Source organism: Parus major, chromosome 2, assembly GCF_001522545.3.
Source record: "Parus major isolate Abel chromosome 2, Parus_major1.1, whole genome shotgun sequence".
NCBI classification, from domain to species: Eukaryota; Metazoa; Chordata; class Aves; order Passeriformes; family Paridae; genus Parus; species Parus major.
This window is the reverse complement of record NC_031769.1, coordinates 114,966,036-114,988,279: the sequence shown is the minus strand read 5'-3', so window position 1 is coordinate 114,988,279 and position 22,244 is coordinate 114,966,036. Positions and strand designations below refer to the sequence as shown.

Sequence of the window (22,244 nt, the reverse complement as noted above, 5' to 3'; positions counted from 1 at the left end):
CTGACCTTTGATATTGGACTCTGATGTTTCTATTCTGTTATGCAAAGTGCCAAAAGATTAGTCTCTGGTTAACTTAAGCCACAATTAAATTTTGTCTACCATCATAAGATAATTATAAGCTCAGCATGACACACGAAGAACTGTAACTTCACAGACTAAGAAAACAGAGGAAAAGACATGCTGTGAAGGGGAAAAGCTGTTCGCATTAAAAGAGTAAAGATTAGAATTGAAAACTTAGAAAATCATTGGCAAAATAGATTTATTTTAGACACAACTCTTTCCCCACCTTTCCATCCACGTGAAAATCTTATGCTTAATGTGTTAAAATCCCAGAGATCTGTAAGGTCTAGGAAGGAGTACAGCATGAGCTCAAAGCATACAGTGACAATTGTCTTTTGCTAAAACAGCAGAGCTTGTTAATCAGAGGTGGCTTAGGCACTACAAAGACATTTGTCCCCACACTGCTGTGACATGATGAGAATTGCCACACAGTACAAATACTCATTTAGCATCTGAACTACTCTTGTTCGAAGTGGAGGCATAAGGCTATTTTTATGTCATTAAATAACATGACTGAGGTACAATGAACTGTCTTGTGTGATGCAATATATAAAGAAATCTATACAGAACAAGAAGTAGTATTGAGCAAAATGTGCATTCAGCAATGTGGTGATGTAACTCCTATGTCATCTTTCTAAGTATTTACAGATTTTACAGTGTTTGGAACTGAGCAGCCTATATAATAGCAATATATTAATTTCTGCAGCCAAGTCCACTAGATTTGACTAGTGTTTGTTTTACAACTCAAGCTGAATTAATATATGCACCTTTATAATGCTTGCTGTCCACACTTTAGTGGTAATGCATTGCAGCAGCAGTTTGAGGAAAAATAAATTGAAAGCAAATGCAAAAACATTGAATTGCCAAAAGATTAATTGGATGAAAGCATTTTGAAAGTAAGAAAAAACCCCAAATGCATAAATTATTTAATATTATTTGTTGGTTTTTTTAAAGTTGGTCTATTTGTCAGAATGTGATGGTTTGAGACACTGAATAAGAGTTTAAAAAATTATAGGAAAATTGTTCTGCTATGGCATTAAAATTGCCATTACATTGGGAGAGCATAAAAGTTTCACAAATAGCAACATATGGGTTCAGCTCCAGGAGAAATTGTAAGAGAGAATTATTTTCCTTCCATCCACTTAATTAGACTTACACAGGATTTAATATAACCCAAAATCTCTTCATAAAAAGGAGGACTGAGATAGCCATGTAATCTGCCTGTCTGAGGATTTGTACTTGCACAGTGCCTTAGCTATGAGAAAAACAAGGAACTGAAACAATCTGCTTTTTTTTTTGTTTTTTCTGGACATCATCATCTCATGGGACAGGACCTGACTTTTTTACTTTCAGTAATTTCCAGTGCAGTGACACTTTTTCTAAAGTATGTAGGTCTCGTCTGCATCTCGACTACATTTCATGTAAATTTTACATTAGGATGGCACTAGTTCTTTTAAAATAGTAATAGAACAAAGTCTCAATGAAGGTAGCTCTACAGCAATGGTGAAAGCCAAAAAAAAACCCAAACTAAAAAATCCCCACCATCATTGTATGCTAAATATGTGCTGTATCAGCATGAATGAGTTGCTTCTAAAACTGGTAAAAAGGAATGCAGCATTCACAACTCCTACTACTCCTACTGCTCAGAAGCCAGTGGTTAGCTAAGTTTAGGACACGTTATCCCAATTTGTACTTTCAGGGAGTCATATTTTTACTAATCCTGGAGAAGACAACAGTAACTTGACTTCAAATATGAAATGAAATGCACCTCAAGAAAGACAGCCTTCTTAAATTGCACACCACAGGATGTCAAGCTAATGACAGAATTATAAGATCAAATTTGGCACTTCCCGGCTTCAGTACTTCCAGTAATTTTGGCAACAAATGCAAATAAACTGGAGACAGACAACCTGGCAGTGCCTTGGCCAGAAATCAAATGGGGTTAAGGCTGGACTGCCCTCTTACTGAATAGATGAAAAAGCAAAATTTGGACAGGCACAAGGATGCTTTGCTAGAATTTGATCTACTTATGAATGTCACTTGGCTGTATATTCCTTCTGACTAGAAGGGTTTTTTTTTAACCACAGAATGTTATTCTGAATGAAGTGATAGTATCTGCAGGAGAAGATAAGGTATTGTCCTAAGGACTAATTGCACAGCTTGACTTTCTATTTTGTTAGAATAGATGAAAATTCCTCACAAAAGGGAACACAGTCTTAAAATTACTGGCAGATTTTTCTGCCTCATTGTTGAATAATAAAACAAAGCAGACACAATCAAGATCTACTTGTAGATAATTTACTAGTCAAAAAAATTGTTCCTTCATAAGTTAAAATAAAAATGCACACACCAGAAAGAATTTTACTTGAGGTGTTTATGACAACAGGATATCTGGTAAGTACTAAGCAAGAAAAAAACAATTACTTATATCTCCTTTTAAATATGCATGAAAACATGTGGTCCTTAAGCAAGCAGGTAAAAGATTGAAGTCATCCCTACTTTGAGCAGGGAGTCAGACAAAATTATCTCCAGCGCTCTTTCCAACCTCAGTAGTCCTTGGATTCTACCAAATGTCCTCAAATAGTAAGGTTATGTAAAACTATTTCAGACTTAAAAGTCCATCTCAGGTCTAACATCAGAAATGGGCTCAGACTTTAGTGGATGGGGCCAAACTCCTCTCTGAGCACTGCAGTTTATCCTCATGCTCAGGTCACTCCATCCTCAGGTTGACCCATCAGGCCCCAGCTGCCTGGTCCTCACTCTCCACCTAACCCAGTAACAGCACGTGGTTTTAGCTTGCTCCCATTTATCTGCAAGCACCAAGTGGATGTGCAGCCCCTAAACAGTCTGAGCCATAACGTAACAGGATCCTGTGTGACAAATGAAGGCAGTCAGAATGAGGGCACAACAGGGAGCCTGTCCTCCCTCTTGCCCATTTCTGTCCAACTCAAATGCATCCTCATGAGCACAACAGCACTCTTCCATCTGCTGAGGGATCTGCTCTCATCTCCTGTTACCTTCCCTCTGCATACACATGTGCTTGCATGTGGACTGCACACTCCAGAAGGCAGGCACTGCTGGGTTCTAATCCCCCCAAATTCTCTGATGGATTAAACATCAAATCTCTAACCCTCCCTCTTAATGCTGTGGTAAGTAACGCACATGCTGGCTACATTGATTTACAGCTGAAATAAAAGTGAAAGACAGACAAAATGAGATGTCTGAAAATCGATCTGTGCTGCAAGTGGATAGAACATTAAAGCATTCTGGATTATTTTCTCCTCCCTTCACTTTGCCCAGTGCCTAATGATGCAAAAATCACTGTCTGCAGCAATAAAAGTTGCAGGTACATGTGCCACCCTCCACCTACCTGTAACCCTTCAATGGCCAGTTTGAGGATAGATGGTGTCAGCTTGGAGGCTTGCTTGAAGGAGAAGTTGCTCCAGTCTATAATTAGAATGAAGCCATTTATCTGAAGCTCCTGATCTTCAATGAGTACTTCCAAGGAAAGCAGAATAGCCCGAAGGATATCTATGAAGGAGTTCCTAAAGCAAAAGCAGAAAAAAGAAATCAATGGTTGCAGTTATTTTCAAACCTCAAGATACTCAGTTTTGCTGTGGGTGGGGCATGAGTGAGGGACAGGGATTTATTCTGGTAGAATTATCCTGAAAAAGAGTTGTTTCAGAGGTGTCCTTAAAGAGTGCCTGCTCTAAAACTGTTTGGTGGGCTAAATCCTGCTCAGTGATGGATAAAATAAACACTGAATGAGATCTCCTCAATTTTGCTAGCAGTCCTCACAATAGATTTTAGCTAAGCTGCATTGGGAAACTATTTGTCTGTGATGAAATGAATCAAATTCATGCTATCAATTTAAATCCTTGCTCTTTTGGAAATATTTTAACAGTTTGCTTCCCTTCTTACTGGTTTTTTGTTTCCCTTATTTTCAGAAAAGGAAATAAATCAGTACAATATTAATATAAAAATATCATTACAACTAGGTTCTGTGCCTTCCTGCTTGAGTGTAGGGAATGATCCAAGGCTTTACCCAATAAAGTTTGACATTGCCTTATTTTTGCAAACCAAATGCAATACGAAAAATGGCTGCATCCACTCAAAACGAGAACTCTTTATTAATTATCAGTAGGCTGGCCACAAGGCTTCCCTCAGCTGTGGGAGATTAATTAAAAACCTTGGAGGGCCTGAAGCATATAAGTAAAAGAGAAGAAAATGCTGAAATGTTTTCTTTAATGTGAAAGTCTGCACTGGGAAGCCCGGGTGCCTCTGCTGGTGAACCTCTGCTCACTACTTCCATTTTCTCCATACTTCCACAAAAGTGGGACTTGGACGCTTTAATGGCTTGTCCATGCTTATACCCAAGTAAGCTGAATTAGGTGCTCTCCTCACCTGTCCTTCTCATTAGATGACTTACAAACAGTACATTCTATTAGAGAGAAACAAGCAGGGAAAGCTTCAGAGAGTGCAGCTTAAATTTGTGTAAAATGAAATTGTAATATACTGCTAGTGCAATCTGCTTTATTTCAGCATAATTCTCAAGTTTTCATGAGGCCTGAGGTCTTTTACAGGGAAGGTTCATACTGTATTCTCCCATGGAGATATTAATTTAGTTATTTTCTGCTGTTTTAATTAATTTAAAACAAATCCACCCAAACCTTCAAGAGCATTGTTTCAAATTCTGCCTGATAGAAAAAAACATATGTGCAGTTAAAACAAAGTTCTCTACCATTGACTTGTACCCCTGAATGACATCAGAACATGGTAAATTTTCATTAAAAGTAAATGGTGAAGTATTCTCTTTCTTTTTTCTCTTAGCAGGTTTTGAGTGGAAATATACATTCCTTCTCTAAAGACCTGATCTCTTGAAAAAGCTGTTTCTGCACTCTGCCTTTCTGCAAAAGTTAGAAGCTTCTCTGAAGTATAATGCTGGGGCAATAAATTGAGCTTGAAGATACCTAATATTGTTCTTGCTGCATACCAAGCCACCCCTCCCTCATTTACAGTCACAGGACAACCCTGACCTTTTCAAATCCTATGGGGAAGCTCTGAAAAACAGCTAAAATGAAGGAGTATTTCCTTAGCAACATCAGGTGAAGGCATACTGATTGGGTTGGCAATTGGCATGTACTTTTAGTCTCAAATTTATTTTGAAAAACTGTGATATATGACCTACTGCTTAGCTGAAATAGATGAGTTTCAAGCATCAGCGTCAGGTGACACCACTTTCAATAGTGAAAGAAAACAAATACACCCTGTCCTAGGGTGACTTTATGATGCTTGTATCCCCAGTCATCTGTTCTATTTATGCTGGATGTTAAGTTCTGCACCTTTAAGACAGGTTCTGAGAGCAAAGGGGGAAAAGAAGTGTGCAGTTTGTTTTCAGAAGCTGCCCTCACTCCTCTGCATCCCTTCCCAGACTGTGCTGTCTACAGCACCGACAGCAGGAGAGAGATCTCCTTTGCTTTTAGTTAGTTAGTTAGTTTTTTTTAGCTAGCTGAGGCAGAGAAGTTCCATGGACTGTGGCTTTTCTTTTTCCTGGAACTGGTCAGCCCTGCTCTGGACTGAAAACCCAGACAAACACCAGGAGCTCTCTCCTGTGGCCCACTGGGGCCTGTGATGAGACATTTTCCAGTGCTGGAGGGACTGATGAGAGACTGAGAGAGCCCAGCTACACCCCACAGCAAGGATTTTCTGAATTTGCCATCTCTTCAGAACAGCAAGAGGTTTTATTGTTTAATATTATTTAATTTTTTTACGCTTGTGAACACTTTGCTTATTAAATAAACAGTTTTTTTACACTTTTCTCCAAGGAAATCTTTTCCCAAACCAGTTGGGGTAGAGGCTGTTTGAATCTGCTTTCTAGAGGGACCCTTCTGGAAGTTTCCTCCCAAATTTCCCCTAAACCAGAGCATACCCCTACATCATATCTACTTAATAAATCCTACACTACCCCAGAATCCTCCTTCAGGGTGGTCAGCCTTCCCCAGGAACTGCCCCATGGAAGCTCACAGATGTGCAGTGGCTCCAAAAGTGTCCTCACATACATGCCAGCCTTCTTTGCACTCTTGTTGGCATCAATTCAAAATTATATCATTGACTGGCTACATTGGGGAAGATGGAATAATCATGACCTCAATCCCACAGCTGAAAAACTTAGAATGAACTGAAAGTTTTATATTAACAAAGGTTTGAAAACATGGCCACATTGGGACAAAAAAAAAAGGTTTCATCCTTCATTCATGGAAAGTTTTCTTAAAAGTACATTTAAACTTATATTCATGATCCTGCTAGCACTGATGATTTTAAAGTCTGTGTAATGATTCCAGTGGGGCAGTCTGGAAATGGTGGATACAAGACAACTTCTGTAATCCACTCAAACTCTAAATGACAATTGAAGTATTTCAATGCAAAATCTTCCCCTCGGACTCTGTGCTGAGGAATTCCAGTCTTTGTTTGAGTGTCTGCATAAATTGCCAATTTATCAAGCAATTACTCACCTGTACTTCCCTATACTTTCAGTAGCAATTATTTACCTGGGAGATATGGCACTCAGTTTTCTTAGTTTGCAACTAATCTGTCTGTCCCTGCCTACATCCCTCCCCTTTCTATGTATTTGCAATTTGAAGACATGATGTAAGAAATAGCACAGAGTGAACACAAAGACGTTTTTCTGATGAGTACAGGGAGACATGAAAGCAGTACACAAGTCCTCCAGGTGGGCTGTTTGCAGACACACTGTTCCGTGAATGCAAAGCTTGGATAGAAATCAGACAGAGTGCCACTTGAGGCTGAAGCCCTCTGGTCTCTAGTCTTGGGGCTTTGAGACAAATCATTCAGCTGTGTGACTGATTTGCATCCAAATAATTTTCTATGCATGAACACAGAACCACTTTTTATTAGTCCATCTCTTTTGTTCCTTTGCTTAATGTTCACTTCCCCTCCTCCAACCCCTCTCTTCACTGGTTTAACCCTCTCACACAGAAAAAAAAAGTGAAATAAATTACAATTACACAAAGGGAAATGTGTAAGGTTCTGTAAGGATTCAGCATGGAGCCTACTGAAGTGAGCCACTAATGAGTTACGGAAGATTTGCACAAGCCCCAGAAAGAGAAAAAGGAGGAGGGAGAGAGAGTATGCTTATCTGCCTTGGCTGAATGGAAAGGTACCACAAAAGAGGCTCTTCAAATACCCTTTGGAAAATGGGAAGTTAGCCCAACATAAGCTAGTGGTAAGGAACAATAATGTAAGACAAAAGATGAAGATGGTTTAGCTGAGGGATTTGGTGGGGAGATTAGCCAAAGGCATAACATGAAAATAAATAAGAAGAAATTATTTAATTATAAGAGGTGTAAGCAGGCTGTGAGAGAACCATAAGGCTCAGTGGAGTACCAGGGTGCAATGGGAACAATTAATGAGGATAAAGACATTGCAAGGAAATTAAATGATCTATTTGCATGTATCTGCCACCAGTCATTTTGAAGAGATCCACGGATAATAAAGCTGAGGGACTGTTGGAAAATACAGGGTCAACTAAGGCATATGGGAAAAAGTGGTACATTTTGGAAAAGACGGCATCAGTAAAGGCTTTTGACATTAATCTTTCTGAATAGCTAAGCACAGGCTCTGTTTTGGGCATGCTAGTGAAATTAATTGGATTATTCAGATAGTTAAAAGTACAAATGTACAGAAGTACTGGCAGCTGAAGCCATTAAAATTGTCTGGTAGTAAGCAAAAAACAAACGTCGCTACAAATCCTGACTGTCCCACAAGACAGCAGACTCAAAAAGTTTGGACCAGTGCCGCTATCTTGGCAGTTGCAGATAATTCAGCTTAACATTCCTAAGTTAATATGCAGTAAGAACCTCTCTCCTCTAAGACTAAAAAAAGATGACCAAAGCTCTATAACATTTGGCTAGCTGCAAACATGGCATAGATGCAAATCAGGTAAGAAACCACATCTCGCTTTGTTCCCTCCATACACAAAAAATCACCAAGAGAGAAAAAATGCATATTTTGCTTCTAAGTGGGGAGAACTGACAGTGCCCTGCAAGGAGGATTCCCACTGGGAATAAAACACAGAAGAGAAAGCAGACAGAAGGATCAGAAATACATCTTCAGGTTGCCCCAAATTATTTGACCTAATCCAAGTTCAAGAAGCTGGTTGCATCTCAAATCCTGTATTTAGTTTTGGGCCCCTCACTACAAGAAGGACACTGAGGTGTGAAGCAGGACTATAGAAGGGTAAGGAGCTGGTGAAGTGTCTGGACCACAAGTCTTGTGAGAAGTGGCTGAGGGAGATGAAGGTGTTTAGCCTGGAGAAAAGATAGCTCATGGGAGATCTTACCATCCTCTACAACTACCTGAAAAAAGGTGTCAAGGTGAGGGTCAATCTCTTCTCTCAGGTAACAAGTGACAGGACAAGGGGAAATGGCCTTAATTTGTTCCAGGAGAGGTTTAGATTGGATAGCAGGAAAAGCTTTTTTCACTGAAAGGATTGCCCTGGAGACATGTGAAGATGTGTAGATGTGGCACTAAGGGGCATGGCTTAGTGGTGGACTTGGCAGAGCTGGTTTAACAGTTGGACTCAAACGACTTTTTCAGCCTAAATTATACCATGATTCTATGAAAAGCTTAGAAAGAGAGACACAAGCAACACAACAGTTCCATGCAGGTGGACAAGGAGAGCCCAGGAAGGCACATTTTTGATTGTTCCCAAACACACCCAACCTATGTTATTCATAAAATATGAATAAAGCCAAGCCCCTGGAATCCAGTCAATAGTGGGCTTTGAAAAGGTGTTCATAAATCATACTAAGTCATTTATTTCATCAGATTTCATTCTCCTTTCTGCTCATGAAGTACTGATAAGAAAGCCCCCGTCTTCTATTATTGTAATATTGGAAAACATCTGTGTTTTTTTAATGTGCCTATTTATTTTAGAAAATTAAACCTCACGCACCCCTACTGAAATCAGTACCAGAAATCGTTAACACACAGTCCTTGAGGATTCATGTCTTGATTCAAACTCATGATCCTGAGTAACTACCCTGCTTCTCTGGCATCAGAGGGAAATGGCAATCACCCTAGCTGCTGGAAGACCTGATCTTCACAGCTTATCACTTTTGGTGAGGAAAGGTCTCTCATATCAACCATGCACAATGCAAGGCAGCCCCTTGGCTAAAGAATAATCAGGAAGAATAAGTTCAAAATGAAGAATCACAAACAGACATGGTGACTCACTTGACTAATCCTGCACTCGAGAAGATGAACAGTCAAACAGAGGAGCTCACAGCTGAGTCATGCACTGAGAAGGGCTTGTCTCCTCTGTCTGAGGTCTGAATAGAGCATGTATGTGCAGAAATTAGCAAGGCTTGCCTGCAATTCACAGAGGAAATAAGTTGCATTAGCAGCAAATATTCACAAAGAATATTTTGGCCTGCTGTAGGTAACTTCCTTCATGGAACAATTCAAAGCCATATAAACTTGTTAGCTGCAAAAAATATGAATAATTCATTGACTCGCAAACCAGAAAAAATATTACACAACAATATAAGGGTAGGGTTTTATTATTTTGTATTAACCCTTCTTGCCCAAGCTAAATTACCTACTTTTTTTTTATTATTATTTCTCTGTCAAAACAGAATACATGCACAGGAAACTCCTACTGATTAAAACACAGATTGCCTTAAGTTAATGTCAGAGCTCCAAATTAATTCTTCTGTCGCATCCAGTGTAACTATCTTTGGTTGTTCCAGTATGCCAGCTTCAAACAAGAACCTCCCCTGTTTTGTAACGAAAAGATAGCAAGTTTCTCCCCACAGCATCTGTGTCATTCTATAAATAAAATTCACAAGTAACTTTACATCCAGGACTACACACCGGATGGATAGGTGTACTGGTTTTTTTCCTTCACAAGTGCTTAGTCCAGTAATGCATTGGATGCAAAGAATAGCATAGACTAAGCTGAGACCTGAACTGTATTTCACATTTCTAATGTTAAAAATGCATGGCTTGGTTTGTCACTGAATGAAGGCCATTCACACACAGATATCTGTCTGGCTTTGAATTCCTGCTTAGAATGAGCTGGAAGCCTCTGCACAGACAGTGAAGACTAAATATATAAGCCTGAGAAAAAAAAAAATTACTTCAATTTTTTTTTTTTTATCATGCAAAAATTGCCTCTCAGTGACTTCCTTGAAGATATAAAAAATTTCCCTTGTTATGTTTCTGCTAGAGAGAGGTTCTTGTACATAAAAGTATTATGAGGTTTTTTTTGCTGTCACTTTCCACTTCAGTTGGACTCCATAGCAACCAATAGCCCACGAATTACACACTCTGCATTCAAGTCTGTGCTACAAACCTCCTCCTACATGCACTCATTCATATTGCAGGCACCCTTACCAAATGAATACTTTGTCCCTGACGTTAATGTGACTGAGCAAGGACCCTTTCTACATGCAATTTGGCTGACAAACAGGAACCTTCACAGACCCTGGGTTTTGGGAGGGAGATTTAGGAGGTGGTAGGGCTCTTCAGACACATAGATAGAACCAGCTTCCACCACAGAGAAGCTAGCATCTGTTTTTCCCTTTGCCTCAGCCCACAGACGTGTCACACCACTTAGCAGGGGATCAGTCCATGATAAAGCACAGAACTGTGCTTTATTCACTCTCTTATTCCCGAGAGTTCAAAAAATTCCATCCCAGAGCTCTCAAGAAACTTGATCCAAAACAGAGAAGGCAACAGATTGCAACCTATCACAGCACAAGCTCTTTGACTGCTCCTAAGGAGCTCTTGTGGATGCAGCAGGGCTTGGCTGGCCTCCCATGAGCAGTGTACAACTCTGCTCAACAGCCTGCTGCTGACAGAAAAGGTCAGAATTCAATCTTGGGTGCAATAGAAGTGTTCCTCTGGCTGTGGGTTTGGTTTATTCCTTTAGGAATTAAATATTTCTGAGATACACATTGTTGATTTTCTCACCTTTTTAGTACCCTGGGCCATGTCATGCTCGCACACTGTGTAAATTTCTCTGTTGAGAAGGAATAAGTGACAATCACAGGCAGTGTGTTATGATATTGTAGAAATTATTAAATGCCCTATACTACAACTCCTAAGTGCAATCAATAAATCAGTTTGACAGAGCCACTGCTGTAATTTGCCTGGCTATTCCCAAAGGTAGTGTCCCCTGCAAGAAGCATGGGAAAGACAGGTAAAGAGTTCATTCCAGCACGAGCAGAGCCAGGGACTCCGTGGTGGTTTCAGGTTAGTGGCCTCCACTGTTGGAAATTTAGGAGATGGCATGTGGTAACACACAGATCAGGATCTTGTTCAGGAGGTAGTTTTTAATCTCCTGTGGTGATCTCACCAATGTTGTGATGGCTTCCCCAAAGCACAGCTGTAGTAATAATGAACAAAATGAATAGCAGGTACATGAATGACTATGGCTAGAAGCATTAGGATTGATGACCTCTGTTGTTTACTTTACTCTGTGTGATTGCACAGCCTTTTCTTATTCCCTCTTGGCACTGAAATCCATCCTTGCATCACACTAAGCTATTTGCTCAATTTCTTGCACCATTGCATTTCACAAGTTAATTTTTCATTACAGAAAGGGAAGGGAATTTCTTTTGAACATTATGAAGCTACTGTTTAATGGCTGAAAGCAATCATGCAGCTCCTTTGCTTTGTTATTGGAAGGTACAAATGGCACCACTGATTCAGTTTCCCTGGGATCATGTTTCCTCTGTGTGATTCTACTCTGTCCCCTCTAGTTATATCTCCTCTGCATCTTCAGCATCTTCCCATCTGAAATCGCCCTGACCTTTTTGTATTCTCTCCTAATGCAATGGTGATTACTTTGCTTGTTCATAACACTAATGAATTCCTTTCCTTGCCTTTTTCTTTGGTCAGATAGTTATAGTTTTTTACATCCCCTTCCTTTTGAAATAATACAGTGTAAAGTGAATTTCATATTCAAGGTTGGTTTGGAATATCAGCATGCATAAAAGAATTTGTTATATTTTCCTCTTTGTTCTCCATCTCATTCTTAATGCAGCCTAACACTTAATTAACTTTTCTGACCAGCACTGCACAATAAGTACACTTCTTAATTATGCTGTCCATAATGACACAATGCTCTCCTTAAAATGGTAAAAGTAATTGAAAATCCAGACGAAAGTGCACAGAGTTTAGAAAGGGTGAAAGATCTCCATATCAAATGTGGCCACAAATTCAAACCCAACATTTTCTTGGACTTTTTTGCACAATAATGCTGCTTTTCTAGGTCATTCTAGAGTTTTCCACAATGTTTGCTAATCCTTACTAACCGACATGACTTTTCATTTACTATCTGTCACATCACCTTTTACCTCACCTGTCTGCCAAAAGAATATTACTACTGGGGGTTATGATAACATAATTTTGCCACTTGCAAATCCTGCTCTCTGTCTAAAGTATCAGGACCCCTTTTATTTGCAAAATGAAAGTTCAGCTGTATTTTTTTTTTTAATTAATAAAAAGTTCACAGGAAGATCTTTTATTAGCTAACCAATGGCATATTTACATACTTTACTTTAAATGATTCCAAACAAATTATCTAATTATCTAATTGTCCCTTTGATTGCAAACAGACACCCTTACAACAGACCTCAGTGATGACTAGATCAAATAGTAAAGTTAAAATCAAATAACTGCTCACCAATTCACATATTTTGTGAGTGCTGTGTTCAGAATGACAAAAGTCACATTATCGTTTGTGGACATCCAAACAGCACCTGGTTACTCAGCCCAGAAAGCCTCAAAAAAAATGTGTCTCTTGAGAGATATTGGGAAAGAGGTTACCAAGACATTGAAAGAAGTGGCAGAAAGTAGAAATGCAGGTATATGTTAGTAAACAGATATATATATTAGTAAACACCTAAATTGGCTGTTAAAACAGGCAAAGAGGATGTACTTGCCTGTACTTAAATCCAGGCAGTGAAAGCAGCAGATACAAGAAATATGTACAAAACTCGTGTCAACCACAATAAGGTTTATAATTTGTTTTAGTTGGAGCCCTTCAGGGCACATAAAAGACAGACATGAAATTATTCTAATAATTTCTTATAAATAAATGAAAAAAATGTGTCAAGTATTATATATCATAGAGCTTTCCCTGGAACAATAAGCAACTCTGATATAGCGATAAGATGGAAGAACCTGATATTATTGATGTAGAAATAATCACTGGGGAACTCAAAAGAGATGCAATAAAGATTCATAAGACAGCAGTCAAGAAAAAAATAGCTTCATGTTTCTGCAGAAACAATGCTGAAAACTTGTTATAATGATTCGAGTGAACAGGAGAGAAGAATCAAGAAAAAAAAGTGATATTGTGTAGATTTATGTAATAAAGGCTGATAAAAGTGTATAGAATCATGGTGCTGCCACTTTGCACAGGTATGTTGAAAAGGATATACAGTGCCATGAAGCTTGAGAAAAATGAGCATTTTCACCCTATCTACTTTTGAGTGGATCATATTTCACCCAACTTCATTGAAGAAAGTGAAGGAATAAAGAGCAAAAACCATCCCCCCTTAAAAAGAAGATTTATTTTTTTGTCTGCAGAAAGAACAAATAAGCCCCGTCTGTAGAAGACTGCAGACTTTACAGAAACTTTAGCAAGATGAAAATATATTGTGGTCCAACCAGCAGTGCAGAACCCAGCGACATGTCACCAGTGAAATTTAAAAAAAGGTATGCCTTTTTACTCGCATTCTCCAAATCTGCCCGAGTTCACTGGGTATCCAACCTTCTATGTGGACAACAGCTGGCAGAAGTTGCTCTGGGAGGTCTGGATTCCACAGACACATGACTCCCCAATATATCAATCAACAAAATATGATAACTGAATGAATTTTATAAGTAGCTGGTAGAAAAAGAAAATTATGGAACACCATCAGTCTCAACCACAAAACATTGCAGTAGAAACCTTAGAAATGTAATTCTGTGGCAGTATAAATGACCACCACTGTAACATCTCCTAAAAGTGCAGGGAATGAAGGGGAATTACTGAATACAGAAGCCAGATATAATCAGTGTTGTTCTATGTGGTGTTACAAGCCTTTCACTAAAGGTATTTTTGTGTGGATGGCAGCAATGGAGAAAACCTAAAGCCTAACAAAACCTAAAAATCTCTTTCTGTGGATTTAACTACCACTTAGGCAGAATTGGTTGGGTTTGAGGAGGTAAAAAATGTTGAGATCCTGAGATGGCTACAACCACCTAATGTGAAAACAAGGATGCAAGTATTCCTGGGATGTGCCAGGTTCCTTTGAAAAAATTAGTGCTTTGGAATGGGTTGGGGTTTTGGGGATGTTTGTTTTACCTTCAAGTTGAAAATTACAGTTTCCTGAGAGAACTGAAGGACAAAGGGAAAAAATGTGAGCCTAGCATGGTTTCCCTGAAATTTTTCCAAAGCAGCAACCTGTACAATATAATGTTACTGGCCCAACTCATTTAGAAATATAACAGTGCTGATGAGACTGGCCTTCTCAAAGTAGATGAAAAAAATGATTGAACAAGAACCTTAAAGTTCAGGCTGAAAATTGAAAATTAGAAGCTGACAGGGTTGCAGTTGTTTTCAAAATGCCTTTTGTGCAACATCAGTGGACAAAATAAGCTAGAATCAATATTTCAAGTATGATTTTAGATAATCACAAAAGGGAAAATTAAACCTATTTTAAAACTCTAAGACCAATATTCATAGTTTTGAGTACTTCAATTTATGTGAGTGTAGAGGCTTAGTACATTATTTCCACATTACTAAAAAAAATAAAAAAGAAAAAAAGAGGAAACAGCTCTATCAATCTACCTGAAGCAATTAATCAATGCTTTACTTGTAGTTCATTATCTGGATTTGGTACCTTAAATTTCTGAAATAAAGTCTGCCTTTTAATTGAGATTTCTAATTCTGTGATCTAGCAGCATGAAAGATTTTTCTTGAATGGGATGGGGTAGACCTTGGTGTAACATGCTAACAGCAGCAGTGGGTAGCAACTGCTTAAGCTAAGATTCCAAAGACAGCAGAATTTTATATCCTTTGTACTGGATGTATAGTAATTTAGAAAAGAAGCCCAGCCTGATATCCTTATTCTCTTGAAGCCAATACACTTTCATGGTACATGCCAGCAATTCCCAGTAGGGTAAAAATAAGTCTTGCAGGTGCAATGTAGTCCTTACCCTGCAATAATAATGTTGTATAATTATTTTGGGGAGACCATCAAATTTTCTTAGGAATTTCCAGTGAAAAACAATCTAAGTGGTTCATAAACTATTGAAGTGAGTTGAAATGAAAAGAGATTTTTATGTGAATTGCATTGTTAGGGATACTGAAATAAAAGTTTCATTAATTTCTTATTAAAGAAGTTATCAGCAACCTCCTAAATTACTCTGACTTCTAAACAATAGAGTATATTTATATGTGTGGAGATTTAGTCTCTTCTTTCTGGCAACTGATGTTTTTGGTTTGCTGTTTCTGGGGGAAATGGTTGCATTTTAAGTTTCTAACCAACTCGAAACTATAAAATGACATTGTAATTTATACACTTTAATTTCTGTTTGTATTTCTTTTTATTCTGAAGCTAATATAATTAATTCAAAATAATTTTTTCACACCTCTAATAAGAATTTTTGCATAGTCAATACAGAGAATTACTGAAGAAATGTGATTAATTGAAGTCATGATTCTGTACTACTAATTAAATTATAAATTGTTAATGAAGCAACATATGTAAGAATTAAGTACAGATCATAATAGGAAAAAAGAAATCAGTGCTTTTGAATTCAATGCACAGTTGATGTCCTGCCAGACCCTATGTTGGAAATTGAAGGAAGCAGCTCTGGAACCAGATAGCTGGAGCAACCAGGACTTTTACTTCCAAACAAAAGCACTGAAATAAAGATACAAGACAGCAGGGAGGGGCCCTGTTTGTCAAAAGGCAGCCAACAAGAGGCAAAAAAGGATCAGTAGACATTGCCACAGAAAATACAGGTGCATGTCCTTGAGAAAAATTCCAGAAGAAAACTCGTTATTAGGGGCAAATGTGTAAATCTTGAACAAATAAATCACTCCTTGTTATTACTTCCTCTTCTTTGTGGAAAGCATTTACATGCAGTCATTCATATTAGGTTTTTTACAAAGAAACACCTAACTTTTTAATCTTTTCCTTTCCATAAAAAAGGAAACAAAACCCAAAACCCTCACAAAAAAACTGACCCAAAAATACAGAAAATTTTTAATTCTTTTTTTAACCTTTTAACTTTTAACTTTTTTTAAAGTTGCAAAGCCTGGTTTTCAGGAGATGTCATCAGACATGTTTTCATGGTATCATGGGATAATTTGTTAAAATTGCCACATTTCTTAATACTACACTGGTAGTCCTTTTTTTATATGTTTTTGTCTCACAGTTTAGACTATATTGAAAGGGTAAAATTAGGTATGGACAGTCCATTTTACTGTCTTGGCTTTTCTGTCTGGCAGATCTCTGCACAGCCTTAAGACACATTGATTAGAACTGAAAAATTGATTTTCATAAGAGTAACTGTAAAACATACTCCTCTTTATTCCTGACAATATTTTGATTTCACCAAAAGATTACTAAAAGGCCTTATGCAGTATCAAAGAATAAGTGATCATCTCTTTGCACAATGATTCTAGTTATGTCACAGCTAGCTTCACTCTATAAAAATACATTTCAGGCTCTCTGTGATTTTTCATCTTGACCTGGCAGAACTCTTGACCACTCCATACCCTTGTATTAGGCTGACTTAGCTTTGGTTAATATTTTTGCAACAGTGTTTAACAGTCAAGTAAATGCACTGCTTTTGTTTCTGCATGAGAGGTATGTTGAGTCATAAGGTACTTAAGCAAATATCTGAAGCAAAGGGTATCAGTAGTGTCATTGCTGATGGGGAGCCCACAGAATGCCATAGTTATCTGTATCTCAATCATTGCAAAATATTTTCTAATATACGGAAATCTAATTCTGTTTAAGATTTGGGATGATTTTGCTTTTATTCCATATACCCACTGTTTACAACATTTTGTTAAGGTAAACTATTATATATAGGAATACTTGAATCCCACCTCTTATTATCTTCAACTTTCACTACATTGTCATATTTTCCAGACTTCTTGTTGTGCTATTGTTTTGTTGACTTAGCTCAGACTTGTCTCTTGTGCTAGAACTCAGGTTCCAGGACAGTTGAGGTGGGTAAAGGTGACTACTGCTGTCCTGCTGACAACGTTCCTGTAATACAGCCCTAACTCTTTGCTTCCTCAATGGTATCACTTTATATAATTTCATTTGTAGTCCATTCTTTACCCTCAAATCCTTTTGTGCCCAGTCAATATTAGCTACCCATGAACACCTGATTTAAGAAATCAAGAGGTGAGAAAATCCCAGCAGAGACAAACCTGTCAGCCAGGATGGAACCAGTAATGGCAGGTGTGTCTGGTGTCTCTCAAGCCTCCTTGGCTTTTAACATGGAGCCTGCGTCTGCTAAGCCTCTTTCTGAAGTAAATCCCAAAATGATCCTGAAGTACTTTTAAATGATTCATTTAAAATCTTCTCTGAGAGAAAGTGAATGTGCATGTACCTGCATATACATTTTATCAGAGAATAACAATAAGATGCTGGAAAAAGAAGAGGCACTCATTGGCAGCACAGCATACACAAATTGCCATTTTCCCCAGACTTGCAAGACTCTTTTATTCAAACAGAATTGAAGGCTTTATCAGAATAAAAGTGGATTTAAATTGCAGGAGCCAGTAAGAAGTGACTTACATGTAAATGAGAACCTAAGAAATGGGAAGATTTCCCACCATCTCTCCCTAGGTCGGAGTTTATTCCTCCTCTTTTTTTACTTAGTTTTCAAATGAATATTGCAGTACACTTGGAAGCAGTATTTTTCATCAGTCTCCTTCAATATAAATCACATTTCTTCTTTTGTACCTATACAACAGACAGGTAGGATTAACCCTGGGAAAGCAAGGCAATGCACACTTATGGAGAAACCTTGCAAAGTGGGAACAGCTTAGATGATCACAGCTTCAAGATAACAGAAGAGGATGAAGATGACTTAGATAGGGTTATATCACATTCAGGTGTAGATTCTCCTGGTTAGAAATACCCATACAAAAGCAATCCTGTGTGCTAACACACAGCCTAGCACTCTGAAGCTCTGAAGGCAGCACACGTGCTCTGTAGATTGATCTGTGCACATCTAAAATGCGTGACTGGCATCTCTTGGATTTGCTGTGAAAGGCAGCCAGGAGAAAGGAAACAGTGAAATTTTTAGCCCTGGCAAGGGGAAAAAATGTTTCTGATCACACCATAGCAGTGTGATCAGTCAGCAGTGGCCTTGTGTTGTTACCCCTGTTTTTCCACCTGTGCTACTTCATTCATACCTGAATTTATGGAATTCAGTTCCTCTACTGATATACTATAAAACCAGAGGAGATGAGATTTCAACTTTGTGGAAAGGAACACAGGACTATCTGTAGGACTGAATGAGGAAGGTGTGGGGATAGCCTGACACAATGAAGAAAAGCATATTGGTTAAAAAATGTTAAAAAAAGTCTTCCTGCTTTATTAATTCAGACCATCAGGTCTTGGTACATTATGTGAGAATATGTGTGTTTTAAAGTACGCTTGAGAGTGGTTCTATGGGACCAGATCAAAAGTTCTCCTTCCAGGAACAGGCCTCTAATAAGAGCCTACAGCAGGTTGGGGAAGTTAAAACAGAGACCATACTAATTTGACACTGAACATCAAGTATTTTTTCCTGTGTACGTTGATACAGCAATCACTAGCATAAACTTTCAATCAAATCTTCAATTTTGGTCGCTAAAGATGTATTATTTATGCATAAATACTCCATATACCCTTCTCAAATATGTTGTGAATGAACCTCTAGCATCATAACTTTACATGGTGCTGTGATTTACATTGCACATGTGAAAGAAAACAGCACCATGTGTTAGTGCATGCAGACATGTGTCATCCACTGCTCCTCTGCAATGGGAAAATGGAAAAGAGATACCATCTCTCTATAAAGAAAAACATATTTCCATATTACCTTTCCCCTTAAAAAGAATCTTTACTAGCTCGAGTTTCCTCAGCATGGACAGTTTTCATAAGCAGTTACATAGGAAATAGTGACAGCAGGAGGCTAACTGGCTTGCTTTGCCCTCTGTCCCTGCAACAAATGGACCCTCCAGGAAGTTCCCAGAGCTGGGATTATCGTGGTCTGTGAACAAGGGGTTGTTGCTTTTTGCTGCCTCTGTGGTTGCTGCAATTATTAAAAACAAAAACTGTGGGAGTGCAATCAGAATTTAAGACCAAAATTTCCTCTTTCTTAAGAAATGATTCCATTTTCTCATTTTTAAGAATCAAATCTCCAGCCATGTTATATTAATTATGATGCACCAACTCTTTTATCATTTTAACCATGACAAAGGAGGCAAAATACAGAAGATCTTTAACTGATTTATTGATTTATTATCTGAATTATTGAAATTACTTTACTCCTCCATCCTTTCCCCAGTCCTCCTATTCTATCTGCTTGGTTAAATGTTTAGGTGTACGTGTGCAACTGGGTGCTTGTACCGCTGAATTTCCCACATCACTGAGAGCTTCTCGTGGACATGGCACTCTCACCAGTGCAACCACAGGACTAACCTTGTCTCCCTCATCCTCCACCCTCACCATGGCAAAGACATACCCTGAAGCAGGGTGACTGTGGTGGCAGGGTGGAATTCACCCCAGTGTACTGTTCAGTTATTATTGCATGGAATTGAGCAGCCACCCACAGCATCCACATCCTGACCAAATCCAGGCTGTCTGCTGTAACTCCTGTGGATCACCTGGTCTGCTAACAGCACCAGCTCCTGAGCATCCCTTCTGCTGTTCTGAAGGTGCTGGAATTGGAGGATGCTCAGCACTTGCCTGAGTGAAAAAAAGCAGATATTCCAATGTAAAATGCAATTGATACAGGGCTCAGAGTTCAGAGGAAAGAGTCTAAAATAAATCATGGCCTGAAGAAATAATATATCAAGATAGTATTAAAATTTTAAATTTTCAAATATATTTAAGGATTCCAGCTCGGTATTTCCATTCTTTTTTGATGCTTCTACTGCATGTAGCTTATTAAATAGCTGGCCAGAGAATTAATTTTTTTTTCCTTCCCTGACGCTTTTCAGTCTGTTCCTGCTGCAGTGACTGAATTTGCCTTAGCTGCTTTTATTTAGGTTGGCAAGTCAGAAACAGATCAGAATATTAGATATTTAGAAAAGTTGATTTGAGGAATTCTGTGACAAAAAAAAGTGTTCTGGTCTCTTCCTACAAAGCCTCACCTCAAAAAGCTGTTGTTTATACCAGCATTCATTTATGGTTTCCAGCAGTTTCCAAAGTTCAAAAGGGCAAAGAACCATGTGGGATGTCACATTGCTTGGCTTCTACTACTCTGTGGATGTGGCTCTGTTACAGTGCTCTCTTGCAGATCCCATCTGTGAGGATGACACATGCAGCCCATGTAGGACTATGGGCCACAATCGCTATCCCAACTGTATGCAGTTTCTCTCTTCTGACACCCAGACAATCCCTCATGCAAAAATTGAGTCTCTTGAGAGTCTGGGAAGAAAAGCAGGGGATGTGTATTTGTGCCTATGTGTTTGCTGTGTAGATGTGTTTGTACATTTGTCTTTACTGACTGCCCTTCTTTCCACTTTATAAAGTATGGGAATAGGATTTGGTTTATTTTCACCACAGGAAGAAGGTGGCCCAGAGCCACTTTCCAGTCTGCCCTACATTCTCCTGTGTTATCCTGTGGGTGAGCTCCTAAACTATGTTCCTCACCCCCAGGCACTGTCCTTCACAGCTCTTCAGTCAGTCCTCAGCCCAACACCATCCAGTCACCTCTTCCCTCACAAAATGTGTCTGATTGCCAACCCCTCTACATAAATGGGTTTGTTTTCTCTCTTTTCAGTCAACCTTCCCTCATTCTTCAACATATGCTTCATAACTTTCCCAGCTGTTGTTTTTCTTTCTCTTTTTTCAGACATTTTCTCTGTCTTGGATTTCCTACACAGCCCAACACAGGATTCTCATTTGTGTATGTCATCCTGCTGTCATTCATATGGGCTCCAATTGCCTTCCCAAATATGGCTTAGGTAATAAATGAAACTAACTGAATTCAGTTGCTGCCTACAAGCAAATTAAAATGTTTTAAGACAGAGCTTCTTTTTGTCTTCTTTGTCCAACATTTAATTTGCACATCTGTTACTCTTCGAAATGAGTATTCTGCTTATGCTATGCTGCCTTCCCCTACTATCCTGAATTCTGTTACCATTTCAGACCAGCTCAGTAATGTAATATTAATTATTTTTTTTGTGCAGAGTGCTTATAAGCTATTTATTGGTCAATGCAATGCTTGAACAGCTATGTCAATCTACATTACTGTAAGCATATCCCAACACAGAATCACTAGCTCCTAACCAAATCTAAAGACTTGATGTGTAAAAATTATTATGGTGTTAGGGTTGGCTGCACTTCAACTGTAATCTCTCATGATAAACAGACATGAGGCTGAGTTATTGTCACAGTTTGCCTGTGACTATAAGTCAGTCTCAACAGATGTTTATTCCCTCATATTCTATTAAGCACCTGAGACTATTCTTGAAATACATTAGAAAAATCAGCACTTGAGATGTATTCTTTTATATCAATAGTATCTGATGATGATAATATCCGTGTAATTACACCACTTTGAGCTTCTCTGGAAGGTCATACTTGGGTTTTACCACAATCCTTCAAAATATTTGTAGCTGTTGGTTTACCTCTATGCCAGAATATTTCCTTTCCCTCTAGCCTCAGTACACTGTCCTACAGAACAGTAAGTATTTGAGATTCCTTGGGTAATATAAGATGGTTTATGGGTAGCAGTTGAGTTGGGATTGTATGCTGTAAACAAAGCAGCATGTTTTCTCTGACTCATAGAATTTTTGGAGCTATGTGACAGCTTCTAAGGCACAGACATGAAGACAGAAATTAATTACCATCTTACTGAAAAAAATGATGAAAAACATTCTGCCTCCTACCCCAAGCCCTATTTGCAGAGGATTGGAGTCC

The 22,244-nt window shown here is 38.5% G+C and overlaps 1 protein-coding gene across 1 annotated transcript in view; it reads right to left on the bottom strand.

Annotated features, from left to right (window-relative positions):
- Positions 1–22,244, bottom strand: part of CLVS1 (clavesin 1) — a 100,928-nt gene that overhangs the window by 63,421 nt on the left and 15,263 nt on the right. The window contains exon 3 of the mRNA XM_015617621.3: positions 3,431–3,605. Within this exon, the coding sequence (XP_015473107.1) occupies positions 3,431–3,605 (175 nt within the window). The remainder of the gene's footprint in view (positions 1–3,430; positions 3,606–22,244) is intronic.